The sequence below is a fragment of the Tachypleus tridentatus genome, chromosome 1 (genome assembly GCF_004210375.1).
Source record: "Tachypleus tridentatus isolate NWPU-2018 chromosome 1, ASM421037v1, whole genome shotgun sequence".
In the NCBI taxonomy this organism is placed as follows: Eukaryota; Metazoa; Arthropoda; class Merostomata; order Xiphosura; family Limulidae; genus Tachypleus; species Tachypleus tridentatus.
The window spans coordinates 30,692,126-30,708,041 of record NC_134825.1 but is presented as its reverse complement, the minus strand read 5'-3'; the positions used below and the strand labels follow the sequence as shown (position 1 = coordinate 30,708,041).

At 32.4% G+C, this 15,916-nt stretch overlaps 1 protein-coding gene across 2 annotated transcripts in view; it reads right to left on the bottom strand.

The window, feature by feature from the left end:
• LOC143245133 (peripheral plasma membrane protein CASK-like) overlaps positions 1–15,916 on the bottom strand; it is a 184,682-nt gene extending 168,766 nt beyond the window's left edge. The window contains exon 1 of one of the 2 annotated variants that reach the window (XM_076491078.1): positions 15,419–15,916. In XM_076491078.1, coding sequence (XP_076347193.1) covers positions 15,419–15,483 — 65 coding nt within the window. In that variant the 5' untranslated portion in view covers positions 15,484–15,916. The remainder of the gene's footprint in view (positions 1–15,418) is intronic. The other variant, XM_076491071.1, reaches the window with a different exon arrangement.

The window sequence follows — 15,916 nt, the reverse complement described above, 5'->3', positions numbered from 1 at the left end:
AATTATCGATGTTAAAACGTTACGAGATTTCAAATAAGCTGTTTCATATTTCAGAAGAAAAGTGTTTTTAAGAAGTGTCTAAACATTACAAAACAAAAATCACAATAAAGTTTCACCAGTTTTAACAGCAGTAAAATGTCCAACGAATGCCTCACAGCTTATTACAATTTGAAAAAGAAACGTGAAACATTACGCGCAGAGGTGCAAGGTCACAACTGGACTTATGCAAAGTATATTATTTTTTAAAGCCCAATTTAATAGAGAAAATTAGTAATTTTTAGACATCTGCGTAAGTTTAAGAACACAACTAAAAACACAAGATTATTCATTTAAAGCTGCCCTTTGCCATGACAGCTGCATTTAGTTTTTCACATTTCTAAATTTTTATTTGTGTATATTTAACCCAGATGAAGTCATAAAATGACAAAACACTGAATAAACTATGTAACTGATAAAAATAAAACAAAAGTATTAATAACTAGAGCAGGATTTCTTGACGTTTAAAAAAATCATTGGATATATTAATAACCTCCTGACAGTTATTGCAACACAACTCAAAAGTTCATTACATTATTCTAATCTTTAAACATGCAAATAAACCAGATCTTATTTTCAATATATTCATTAACCTGTATCATAACATTTAAACAGCATATCATTAAAACATTTCAATAAATATCAAAATGGTTACAACTGATTAAACTGTTAACATAAAATATGGGCAATAATTGAGAAATCAAGAAAACTTGTTTTCATTTACTTATTATCTAAAGTTTGATCTGATGAAGGCCGTGGAACAGCAGATTAAAGCTTACAAAGCAATAAACAAAAAATGCGAATTTTATGTGTTCATTGAACATCCATTTTACACTAGTTATATATAAGCTACAAGGCATATAACATACTTAGTTTTAAAAAATTGGTATCTTATATTTAACATAATAAAACAACGTACAACTAATATTATAAATTAGTATATAATTACTGAATATAATGTAATAATGCATTGCTTCTCAGACTTTTTATCTCTTTATCCGTGGATCACATTAATTTATTATCCTGGCAAAGCGCGCAAAAAACTGAGGAATTAACTGTATTTTAAATATGTACTCCCTTTATTGCAAAAATTGATTTATGGAGAGTTTAGGCCTTTTCCGCAAATGTTCTCTGTGTGTACAGCAATACAAATATCTCCTTGTTTCTGTAGTAAAGATTCTAAGATCTGATTTATAATGGTATATAAACAACTTCCTTTCCTTAACTATATAAATTATAATTATATAATTTTTCTGCAAACATACAGACTTGGTACCTCTTAAATATGACAGTTAATTACTTTGAAAGTTCACTTTAAAAAAATATATATTAACTTTGGTGTGGTCCATCAACAGTGTTCAGTGCATTACATAAGTATACCAGTATGTAATGGTAATATAATTTCTCTGTATTAAATCACTTAATTTACTAGTGAAAAATCAAAGTAAATGAAACGAACTGTCAGAAGTTTGATATAAGAGAAACTAGGTTCCATATATTTGTACATTCTTTATAGTCTCATGTTGTCTTCTATTTTGTTTGCCAGAATTACTAATTGCTATACACGATAGTGTTCTTCTATTATCACTTAATTTACTCCACAAGTTAACGACAGTGCTAAGTTCTCTTTAAACTGTGATAAAAAAAAACATGATATATTTTTGAGGTTGTCAACTAAAACCAGTGTACATAACACCTGACATAATAAACATTATGATCATAAAGGTATACATAACATGGAGTACAAAATCTAAGTCATTTACTACCTTTATGATACCATAAATATATAATTTCCCTGTACTTTTAACTAAGACTAATAATTTATCAGTGCCACATAGGTATATAAAAGATAAAAGCTTTGCAAACTCATTTAGTTAGTTTGTTTTCAGTAAGACTGTTTTATGTTATTTTATATACTCTAACAATGCGAGTCTCCAGAAAGTCGCAATCAAACACAATTCCCAAACATAACCCAATGCTGGAATCTTTTGCACCCTATAAATATCACCCCTGTTTTTTATTTACAACATACTAACCCTGTAATTGTATACAGTGTTCACCCTGCTAATTGTTATGCAATTGCTTCAAAAAGTCAGTTATTAAAAAACTTTTTTGACATCAGAAATTTCACAAAATATAGCTCAAAACTTCTAACATGGTAGTTTATTTCTCCATCACTATTATTATTCAACCTTCATCCATTGTGCTTTAGTTTCATTGCTGTTAGTTCCCTTAGTTTGTGTTTAAGGACTAAATTAATCACAATTTAATACTTGTTTTGACAATCATAATACTTATTGCCATTTTGGTCCATTGTATAAATAAGCTACTGATTATTTCTTTAAAAAAAGTGTTGCATGATCAGGAAGCATGAACCTTTTCTTTTTCCATACATGATCAAGGAAATAATAAATATAATTAGGATAAAAATCAAAGCTTATCATACCTTATGTCAGACTACTGAAACTTGCTTTGTGTTATTAAAAATCTGATTGGCAAACCACTGGATTGAAATTGGTTTGTAAGAGGTTAAGTAAAGGCACATCAAAACTTTTAATTCAAACATTTGTAATAAAAGTTCTTCATATTACCAGACATCCTGATAATTGAACCAATCATTCTGAATACAACAGATGTTATTAACAGCATGCATTATCATTCAATACATTTACGGGTTCAAACTAATAGGAGGCATGAAAACAGAAAGCAAAAAGAAAATGTATACAGAATAAATTTAGCAGTTTAACATTCTTTATGATGTCAATAATTACACAAATTGCAGAATCAAGGTGCCATTTCATAATCTTCACATGAAACATTTTGTTCAAACTAATTACATACTTACAAAATATAAAATATATAGTATTGTTCAAGTGTACAACAAATCACTTTCCAAAGGATATATTTACAGTCTGCTTCTGAAGTTAACATTTACTTAAACTTCATACATATTTCCAAAAATACTTGCATCTGCTGACACTATTACTATTTCTTGATCTCCACGATTTCCAATCTTTGTCCATCTAAGCATTCAAAACACTTGCTCTCAGTCTTTTATTACCCACTTGAATGCCTTAAGCAAATTCTAATTTGCAAATTTATCCACCAACTTCAATGCATCCTCTGCCCATATATTGTATATAAGCAGCTCATCCCAACATAAACCAGCTTCTAGTAGGGAGATAGGGTGGGAAATTGTCAGTGGATGTAAGTATTATTGGTAATAAATTTTCAATTTAGGAAAATATCAACTCCCAAAATATATCATCTGCTGACACTATAACTAGAATCCCACACTGAAAAGGTGGAGAGGTCAGTGCAGGTATGGTCCATAGAAAAAGCATCTGCACAGAACAGGAGTATACCAAGAGAAAAAATAGTACAATAGCAAGAGAATTGCACCCCATCCAGAACATAAATGCAAATGCTTCTCACCTGGAACTTTGTTCCTATATCAAGGGTGGAACAGAATATGAATAATCATCAGTATAGGCCAGCCACAACCAGATAGCTGAGGTACCACAACTCATGGTTGAAATTAAAAGGCTGCAATACCTATATAATAGATAGGTGGCTATGGCAATTGGACTGCAATGTTTTACACACACACACACACACACACATACTTTGATTGGATCTCAAACTGAAGCCATAAAGTTGTATGTTTCACACCATCAGAATAATAAGAAAGTAACCAACACCTAAGTAGACAAACATTCTCCTCCACCTAAAGAAGTCTAAAAGGCTTGGGATGAGAAGATTATGTCAGCCACATTCAACCAAAGGAACAGAACTCACCCAGTCTGGAAATGTTAATATTCATCCTCACTCCCTACTGGGGGTCTGTTGAATTGTTTTATTGCATCACAGGCCTACAAATTGTGTTTGTTCTTGTGATTCTCATGTTCTTACCTACCGAATTACATAATTAGGCCTAGATGTAGGCTTTTTCAGTAGCCAAAATGTACATCTTTAATATAGGCATGCTACTAAGCTTTTCAATCTAAGTTATAGTTCGTAACTTCGTACGTTTCGATCAGTAGGCCTAAGTATACATCCAAGTATCGTGGCAACAAGATTACTCTGTGACTGCATGTTTACAGCTTTCAGATTCACGTAATCAGAGATTACCAACTTGCAAATTGAACAGTCCACATAAGTGGTTGCAAAAATCATCCCCCCCCCAACAGGTGTAAAAAATCTCTGCCCTTGCTCCCTACTCACATGGACAAGGAGTATTCCACTTGTCCTAGGACCTAGAATAAGACCATTTTGCATTCAGAATTATAAGGAGATAAGGGACTACCCTCCATGACCAATATACTAAACCATCATTGATCAAGAAGAAATGTCATACACTCCCTAACTTCATGTTGAGTCTGAACTGGAATTATGAGTAGACTTCTGCAGAGGCTAGTGTCACTTCTACTGATATGGGGAAAAAATATCCAGAGATGCTAGTAGGAGGACCCCCAACTTCACCCTCTTCTCTGAGAGTGAAAGAACACATTCAAACACTTTAGAGGGAAAATACTTATCTTCCATCCCAGTGACTGAGAACTAGGGATTATAAGGGCTCCTGAGCTCCATTTCTAGAACCTATGGGGTAAAAGATGTTGAGGAGTTCTGCAGAAGTGTTCTGGAAATTGTGCAATAGACGAACCAAGCCTCCTACATTTTTAAAAGGCAATCAATCTCAATTTGTTCAACCTGAAGATTGGCAGTGACAGGCAGAATCTCCTTTAGCTTTACTTATGATTGTCTCTGAATGGCAGTCCATAATAAGGTAATACCATCCAGAAGGTGCCTAGATGGTCTTATTGAACACCCCATTTTGAAAGGGCCTGTTGCAGCCTGTATTAATTATAGTGAAGGTGGTTGCTAGTGCAATACTCACCATAAAGTGGGAACCAATAAAAAATAAAGGGGCTCTGGAACTAAAAGAATATGATTGAAGAAAATACCTCTGGTTAAAGTCTAACAGATGTGGTCAAAATAGCTACATGGGGTAGTCAAAAACCCTCAGAAAAATACACTGCCATATCATGTAAGTAACGAGATAGTAAAATATTAGTTGTCCACATGCCAGCCTTCACAATATCTTCCAGAGAGAAATTCAACCAAATGGCTAATGGCATAGAGATATGACAAATATGGCAAGATGCAACAGATAAGATTCCTTTCCTATAATGATAATCCATTATAGGTTGTATGAATTAATTTATGAAGCCACCTTGTCAGGGTATATGGAGATTAGTCACAGGAAGCAGAAGGGTCCCCATTCCTCAAAATGAGTTAGTATGAGCCAAATAATACTTGAAAGCACTGACAGAACATATACAATGAGAATACGAGTAGTCATAAAAGTTAGAAATAGCTGGCAAATAGATTAGCAAGAAGGTTCTTTCCCCTTCAATGACTGCCAGTCTTAGGAAAAAAAAAACTATCAAGGTAAAGCAAGACAAATGTAGAATGATAAAGAGTCCTATGCACATAGATTGTGAACAGCTATGACTGATGACATTTACAAAACCAACAACAATAAACAATATAATTTAAGAGAGAGGTGATACAAAGAACACAAGGCTAAGGACACAAAAGGAAGATGAGACAATGCACATAAAACAAATGCAAAATTCTAATTCAGTAATTGAAAAAGTCATACGTATGTATGTGTTTTCTTATAGCAAAGCCACATCCAGCTATCTGCTTAGTCCACCCAGGGTGAAAAGGTTGTTTGGGCAAGAGAACGTGAAAGGATTTTAGTAGACCTGATAGAACTAGGAATTCAAAAACTTTCCATTATTTAGAATACCTAAAACCTGTTGATAAGAATGTTTTATATAAAGCAACCATAGACAAAGCAAGCCCCTTTACAAATACCCAAGTTAGAAAATTAATATAATAGAGACTTTTGAATGAAGAGAATTTAGCTTCCTTTGAATACCCACTGATGAATAAGTATTTAACTTTCATTAATAAACAATCATAGTTGAGAGAGATTTAGTTAAGTACACAGAAACTTTAGGAGTTAAACCCTTACGTCAGGCAAAAGGCTATACAACTTCCAAGTATGAAGGCTGTGTTTTCAAACATCTGAGTAGAGAATGTCTGATCTTGGTTGTCTGAACAATATGTAAAAAGTATAGGTAAACATTTCTGGAAATACTGAAGAAATAGGAACTGTGCTTGAGCTAGACAATAATATGCAACCAAAAGAATTCAACAGGGAATAAAACAAACCACACTCAGGACCAAGGACCTGTCCACTCCTGACTGAACACATCAACTACCAATGCTGAGGATGAGGTAGTGGATACCAAAACAACTACAGTTGAAAATTCCAAAGGCATTGATCACTGGAGATTTGAACTGAGAGCAAATCCACTAAAACACCTTGTAATGTAGCATCCATTTTATCAGAAGAATCTGACTAGGTTAAGAAAAATGACCTGTAATTAAATTCATCACTCCTGGAACATGACACATTGAAAGACTGATACAGTGGAAAGAAGCTCAGTTTAGAAGGTTCAAAGCATAAAAACAAAGGTCTCAAGAATGCCTGCCTCTTTGACAAGAAATCTGCAACACAACCATGGAGTTTTTAGAGTGTATAATGACAGTTTCTCCATTCAAAAGAAACAGACCTTCAACCAATGCTCAGTTGCAAGAAGTTTGAAAATATAGATATGGGGGATAGACTTGTCTTCTGTCCAAGTAACCTGTAAATCCTTATTTTGAAGATAAGTTCCCAATCCCTGAAGAAATGCATCTGTGAACAGATGGATTTTAGGAAAAAGTGATAGAATGGGTACCACAATAGCAGTGTTGTTCCGACCCATCCACCATTAAAAATCATCGATGTTGCTCCTGAGTAATGAGACAAGATGATCTAAAAGATCAGAATGCATGATCCACTGGTCACACAGTGACCACTGAAGGAACCTCATATATGCTCTTCTCAAATGAATGAGAGGCTTGAAAAATGTCCACAGCCCCAAAATAGAGAGAACCATTTGCACAATATGAGAAGATGGAAAAAAAGTCCAACATCTCTTTCAATGGCTTGACCCATCAGAGTTTGGATGACCATGACTTAATTAAATATTGAAAAATACATCAAAAGGGACAATAATTACAAAACATATTTGTCCAATTTAATAAACAAGCTTACTTTTGTGGCTTCTCAAAGGACAATTTCAATGTGTTGTTCTGCTAACTGACAACGTGGAGCTAGTCATCTATATAATGTGTGCACAGGCCCATGGTTTGCAGATGATAATCCTTTCTACTGCCTTCTTTGACTAATAAATCTCTTATGGCATGGAAGCCAAGTTGCACTCATCATGAATCTGTTGGAGGTAAAAAATCAACAAGTTGAGCAGAAAATGGTGGAGGTGCTGTAAACTGAATGACCATTTCTGAAGTCAGAACCTGTAGTACCAATGGATTCCTGCTGAAAGAGCTCTAAATGTCCAGGAAGTGAAGTATTCATGCTCCCACTGCTCTTCCACCCATATCTTTATCAGTTACCCTGAGCCAAAGATCCTCAATTATACAAAGGTACCCTATTATTGGAACCAAAGGAGGAACTCAGAAATCACTGTGGGCCTAGATTCCTAAATCAGAGCCAGGAAAACAGAAACCAGGAATGATAAAGAAGAATGTAAATGGGAATATCAATTCAGGATTCTAATGTCTCTGGAACTCCAGCAAATAACATGGGATGGAAAAAAGCAGCTTTCCATAACACCCTCATGGCAAATTATGGTAAAAGAACCATTTCTATCAAATGAAGGCCAATAACAGTTCAGCGAGGAAACCATAGTAAAAATGAAAGCAAACAATCTAACTGAGGTAAAAATAAGCCAAATTCCCAACTCATCCTCAAATTGTTGAGAGTAACACTGAAAAGCTTCAGACAAAAGTAGGATTGAAGACAAATACCTCCGGACAGTCATGAGTGTAAAACATATATCATAAAACTGTGATTTAAAGTGATTACAGGTTCCAAGCCAGACCCCCACAGGTCCAAAAAGGTGTATCTGTTGAGAATCCAAATACACTTTCTCCTGGAAATGATAACTCAAAATTTGATGATCCAATAAATGTGGGAGATAAGGCATATCTATCCTTTAATGTAACTAAGTGACAGCATGAACAACAATATCAGGAGAACAAGGAAAAACCAAGTAGTCACTTGCCATCCTTTTTGCTACCAAGGAAGGAGTCAAATGCAATAGGAGAAATCCTTAAAACCTCACAAGCTCTAGAAACCAACCGAAGAAAAGTGACTTGTGGTAGCTACTCAAAATGATCCTCTGTTGAGGTTAAACTGTTACAAGAAGTAAAAAAATGGGAGTCTAAGTTCTCACAAGTTGTTCCTAGGTCATATGCAAAAGCCAACCCAGAACCTTCTGGAGAGAGACACTCAATCTGTTTATATATATCCACCTGGCAACAGATCATATCACAGACAATCTTGACTGAGAGTGACCCTTTCCCTGGCTATTGACAAACACCAAATAGCAGAGGTGGAAAGGGTCTGTTTCATATTAGTAGTAAAAACATTAACTCGGGAATTCATAACTGTCAGCAAGTACTTGTTTGTTTGTTTTTTTGTTAACTAATGTATAATTAAAAACAAAAAGATAACTGTAAAAACACTGACAGCATCTACATTCATCAAATAAATAGCAAATAAGAACAACACTCCTACTGATAGAAACCTGTGCTGAATGCTTTGTCAAGAAAGTGATTGTATTATTGGGATGAAATACTTATATACTGTATCTATATAGACACTGAAGTCAGTGGGGAAATTTGCAAATTAGGATTTGACTAAGGCATTCATATGGCATATAAAAGACTGGGAACAAATATTTTCAATGCTTAGATGTTCAAAGAGTGCAAAACCCTGCAGATAAAGAAATAACTATAGCTTTTGAAGTTTCTCAGTAACTAAGTAAATAACATATCTTTGTACGAATAACTGTTTCATTATAATTATCTGATGAAATCTTTAAGGCTAGACTGAGCTTTATTCAGACTAACTGGTGGGTCATTTTGGATGACAGACTCATTATGACTGCACTCTTAACACAGCATTATTACAATCAATATTAAGGTATAAGCAACCTCATTAATGACCTCTACAGTTTCACTTTGTTCAGGCTATGCCAAACTTGTCATTCTTGAAGCAGTTTTTGATAGTTTCTATACTAATGCAGTCCAGATAAAACCTACTATTTGTAAAAGTCTCATAAATGTTAACAGTTTGTAGATAATTATTTTATTTTCAGCACATTCTATGCACTTTATAATCAGCTGATGATCGTAGTAAGCTCTGAATGGACCTTATGATAGCATTCATAGGTTGTATCACTGATGTAGTGTTCAATGACAAGTGATACATTATTACAATATACACCTCTTGATCTGATTCAACATAACTAGAAGCATTATCTACAAGAAAGCATTCTCTTCTTGAAGTACATCCTTCAGTTCAAATCCTCTAGCCACTCACTCCAAGAACAATGCTAATTTGATTTCAGTTTTCTTATTCCACCATTATCATGCATGAACAGAATGGTTGAAATTACTTCCAAGTCATCTTATCTGCTTAGATTTTAGAATCACAAATGACTGCAATCTGTTGCTGCCACTTGCAACTGTTCTGCACCCTTTATATTTTGCTTTACACCTTAAATGTGCTGGCTTGCCAAAGAATGTCAAGGTCTCACCATCTGAATAAACCAAATGTAGACTATAGATGTCTGCCAGTACATATCCTACCAGCATCTTTTGTGAATCTTTTCTACCTGCAACAACTGTGTTTTGATTAATATTTATTGCTTCATCTTCCAACTTCTCTTTATTACAAAATGTCCTTTGAAATGTTGCAACTATTCAAGTATAGTTCACTTATCCAATGAGAACCTTTCTAAAATAAATACCTATTTATTGAAACAATTAATATTTTAAAATAGTTTTAGACAATTCTTCAGCATTAAAAAAGAACTAAAAATTCAGGTGTAGTGTGTACATGTGGAAAAATGGTGTAAAAGAAGGACACCTGTATTATGAAGTTGGGTTAGACAATACATAAAGCATAGTTAGACAGCTAATTAGTATTGAGAATCATGGGTGAAAGAGCTGTAAATAAATAAGGGATCTCACAAGGGAGGTTGAGAGAAAAAAAGGATGATAGCCACAAGTTGTCAGTGATAAGTTACTGATGCTGATTTCAAAGTACAGTAAGGGCTACTAAAATGTTTATGATAATGCCTGAAACCAGCACTTTGTTGTAGAATTCATTACAGCAGATTCTAGTATTGGTACATGTGAGAAGGCAAACAGCTCACTCACCATCAGAGTAACCAATTATTTGAGTTTTGGTTCTTCTTTTAGGAAAGCCCAATGAGTTGCAGAAATTAATCAATAGAGTGTGAAAACTGCTTGTTGGTAGTTATACATACTACTTTGTTACTTGTAAGAATAAAAAGAAAATATTTAAAAATTCATATCTGAGGCTGAAAGTGCAGTTCTGCAGGACAACTTGAAGTTCCATGCCAAATTCCAGTTCAACTCTTGAGTTCTAAAATGATGAAAGTTTCCAATCTCCAATGGAACACCTCCTCACCTTCTTGCAGGTAAGATTGCTATTTCTCTTATCCAATCAATGTAGTTTAGAAGATAATAGTGAAATAAATATTAAAAAAGTTAGTTATTAACTTATTTTGAGTGTTATATACATGAAAAACATTTTACTCAAAAGTTTGAATAAGTAACTAACTACTGAAAGTGTATTTCATTGTAAGAATTAAATAAACTTGATGTATTTTGTTGAATATCAGTCTCAGAATCAGTTTCTTTAACTATAAATATCCTCAACTTATTGATTGTGAACTTTACATGCCACTGCATTCCTCAGTTAAATACATTACATGTAACTGGCAGTAAAGTCAAAGTTCCAACAAAAAGTCTAAGGTATGGAGACTTACATTTATTTGCTTTTTAGAATAAACAAACAGAATAAAGATGTTGATATTTCAACACATCTTCCTTGCAGAGTACTGTGACTTGACATTATTATAACATACATTACTCTGATGTACTCTCACAATATGTTTTATATGTGTATATCCCTACCGTGAAGATCATTCTTATAAAAATTCTCAAACTGGTATCCACTTGTTTGCACAGTTTTTTCTATGGTTAGCAATTATTATATTGTTTTCTGTATAATTTCCCCCTTCCTTCACTTTAGTGGAATCAAGTATGTATTACCAAATCATAAATCCATACAAAATGCATGTTTCTTAAAATAAACAGCTGCTAGATTCCTAATGCAAATACACCAATACATAGATTACTGACCCAGCTTCCCTTTGTGAAGATTTGCCCATTTGAAAAAAATTGGTATTGTAAATAATTCAAGGTTTCAAGAAGTACAACTGAGGAAGATCCACTGCAAAAATAAAACATGTTTGAACAACAACTATGTTTTTATTATTTTAATTCAAACTCAATTTACAACTGGCTTTTTATGTCTTCAAGAGGAGAAGAATAAATTACTTTTCTATAAAAAGAATAATGAACTTAAACTTTGAAATGTATAGATCTGTTGTAGTTTTCATTAAAAAAAAATTAACTATTATGGAATGTACTTTGTTTAGCTTTTGATTATTTGATTGCTTCATGTTTGAATTCTTCACTAGTTTTGCTCCAAAATCCATAGCTACAAATTCAAATTAGCCTGGGTGAGCACTGGTTTATCTAACTAAAATTAAACTATTTCACAGTTTATTGTTTAATCTAACACAAAATCCACTATTAATTAATACTGTGTACCAATAATTACTACAGGGTGTTTGGAAAGTCACTGTGCAGTTTTGTAATCATATTTTAACAGCATTCATTCAGTCTATTTCAAGCCAGCAACTGATAACGGTATTTAGAAACAAAATAAGAAGGATCCAGACCTGTATTGATGCCAACGGGGGTCACTTTCAACATTGTTTATAATTGTCATTCATATTTACCTCCTGTATTCCATATTGAAACATGTCTGTTAATAAATATATAATTGCACAGTGACTTTCTGAATACCCTGTAGTATTGCAATTATGATGTATGCAACACCTCTAGTTAGATGTAACTAATTACTAAGCTACATAATTAATGTATATTTAATATTCAGCAGTTACCAAATATTAGAAAACATAACATCATCTCTTAAAGTAAAATAAAAAATTCTTAATTAACTAACACTTGTAATAATTTACTTTAAGCTAGAATTTAAAATGTTAAGCAACCTATAACCTATTGCTACTAGTACTACCTAAAAGTAACAAGTTTAGCATAATGATATATTATTAAGACTAATATCATAATATTAGACTTGGCTGACCTGCAGTATTAATTCCTTTAAGTATTGATTCAGAGCACATTACTTACAACAAAAGACTATATGGTCCCTTCATGGATGTCCTTACATACCTAATCAAGGTGTGTCCCACTCTCTATTTTCAGAAATCCTAACTAATCAGCTGTTAAACTATGATTAAAAGTATTTATAAATTTATTGCTTATGAGCTATAAAATAACATCTCTGTTACAACGGTTTGTCATAATTGTTTACCCACAGCAACTTGTATTAATTATTTTTTGTATGGTAAAGCACAAAAGAATGAGTAATGATTATAACTGTTAAAGATTCAAATACAAAAAGTTATGTTTACCTACTGAAAGTATAATTTCATTCTCTAAGTATGAAACATAGCTAACTGGATTCCTCAAGCAAACTAATTTTGAAAACTTTTTGCTAAGTAATATTTCTAATTTTTGTTTTTAATGTGGAAGATGTTATTGAAAGAGAAAACAAATATGGAAAAGGCTTGCTTTCTGTAATAATAGAAACAGTAGTGTTGATAAACAAGACATAAGGTGTTTATTTATATATAAAAAAATATTTTGAAACCTTATGCAGAATACTAGCTTTGAGAGACTCCATCTATGGATATATAAAAGAATATTTGGAATTCTAACTAAGGAGGTTATTTTAGCCTTATACAAGACTGTGATGAAACCTTGGAATGCTTTGTGCAGTTTTGGCCCCTTAACTGTAGAAAATAATAATAATACTATATTATAACTCTTTCTTACAATAAAATTGTGTTCAGCAAAATGATTTCAATAATGTCTTACAAACTAAGATATCCATCCCCAGTAACAGGAAAAGTTTAAATTAACTTAGCAAAGTATCCATCCCAGTAAAGATTTAAGTTAACCTATCAATTTAAATCATTCCACGAACTTTAAAAAGGTTAAATGTGTTGCACTCCTGGTTTCACTTGGAATCAAAGCTCTGACTACTTAATAATGCCCACCATAAAAAGGAACTGTTGAGCATTTCAATCATTCTAAGAACTGCTCAGTAACAACCATGTAGTATATCTACAGATTTATTAAGTTATACCACATTTCATTGTGAATGACAGTGTAATTAATTCTTAACAATTTAGTAATTTAGTGTCAACATTATCCATGACTGTTCTCCCTTCATTTTAAAGGCAAATGTTGAACTTTGAGTATATATCTTTTGAAAAAGGAGACAAAAATCCTTGGATGGACATCACAGTTTGCAAAATATGAGATACTTGTTGAATGATTTATTTGGTGTGTGTGTACACTATTAGATTTAATTTTTTAAACACTCCTTGAAGTTCTGTATCTATATGAAACCCTACATTTGATTTGAATGTGATTGTTTGATGTTATTGTTTAGTGTTTTATGGTGCAAAGCAACTCGACTGTCTGCGCCAAATAACCAGTAAAAAAAAAAAAATTACAGTAAAATGATTAATGTAAACTGAAATGAAGTTAAAACAAAAGCAGTGGTCCAACATTAGATAAAAACTTAAATACAATAAAAAAAAGACAATGATCCTTAAAAAATTTAAAGCATTTGTCAGGTGGGCTGTGTCACCATTGCCAATGACTGTCCAACATCAGATGTTAAGCCCATGGTAAAAAATGATTATTTGATTACATGTTCTCAAGGATAAGATGGTCATCCTTAATAACCTAAATAGTTTTATTTCACTTTGATTTTTATGTTCTACCTGTTTTCATACAAAGAATTATGCACAGACAGGATATTAAATTGAAGTGCCTGGTTCAAATATTTTAAGTTGTGGAAAGAGGTTTAAAGTCTTTGTTTGAAGAATAAAAGACCAAGAGTTGACTTGTTTCAAAAGCTCCAAACTGCTATGGATTTAGTGAGCTTTTCAATGTACTCTGAACAATAGCATTAAAAATACTGGAATGCAAACCTGAAAATTATGGTAATAATCCAGTTTTTGAAAAATGGATAAAATCTTTTTAATTAAAATTTGCTTTTATATATATATATATATATATATATATATATACAGCCTTGTGGAATGTTTGACCTCAAAGTGATGTGTTATTAGTTAAAATTTTTAAAACATTTATTGAGTAAATACAAGGGTATGAAAGACAACCTATAGTCTTAACATTTGTGGTAAAAAACACAGTGTGCAAATTTTAGGCATATTAATTTCTCATACTTCACCAGCTATTAGTTTAAACCATAACTTTAAAATATTAAATGTAGTTTTAAAACAAAGTTTTGTTATTTTTATCATGGGCAAAGGAGACCTTATTAAGCCAAGTGGTTGTTTCACCTTACATTCTAGACTTTTTATATCTATAATACACAAAAGTATGTTAATATTTTTCTATTATTTCTGCCCACTGTATTTTACTATCCTTTAATCACATACAATATACATATTGACATTTCTTCTTTTGTGTCATGGGCCACATTCCTGAATATATATCTATGTTCACAGTTTTAACTATGCCAGCATTATAAATACAATTCTTAGTTAGTTAAAATACAACAAAAGAATTAGTTATATTTAAATTTAACATAATACACTCATTAACAATCCCCAACCTGCTACCAGTAATATCAAATATCCTTACAAATTACTATGAAAACATGACTTTTCAAAAGGCACTTTAATTTTAACCATTACTTATTACACCAAATTTCATTTGCTTTTAGCATAAAAATATTAAGACGTAGTTTATGAAATCTGAATATCATGGCGAAATAATGCAACAATAATATCAAATATAAAAATAACCTTTGTGGACTAGTTGTTTTGTATTTAATTACTAAATACTAGCTACGGCAGCTACAAATTACTTATTCATACTGACATACACTCATTTGCGGTATTTTGTCTTAAACACACCAGAAACGGATACACAAAATATAACTACACTACACTACAGGTAAAGAAAGTTTAGTACGCTAAGTTTCTGATAATGTCAATTAATTAGTTACCTTCCAATTACTTCACAGAGATCATAGACGTCAACGAAGAATAAACCTTTTTCGTCATCGGACATTTTTCTTTATTTTGTGTAGTCAACTTTTAAGTAATAATAATAACACAGTCAAAGACGATGAAGTATTTTACTCAGTTTTTAGGCTTATCTAGCAGTCAAACCTTTTTTTTTAACATCAAGGTGTGCTACAGCTTAAGTTACTAGATATCCAAACTTGTTAGTTTTTAATTTCGAGTTTTCACCTTTACTCTTACTCTTAGTGTGTGACATCTAAACGATATCAACCAAAATACAACTTTCACTAAATCATTTTTAAAGTATCATAGACCGCTAAAGCATATCGCAAAGTCGTTCATTTAATTTTACATATTTATAAGGCATAACTTATCGATACGATAAATTACATCTCGAGACAACCAAGTTACTACACTTCTACACGTTGTTACTCCCTAAGAAGTGTTCTGCACAAATAAAAAGTCGATTGCGCACACTC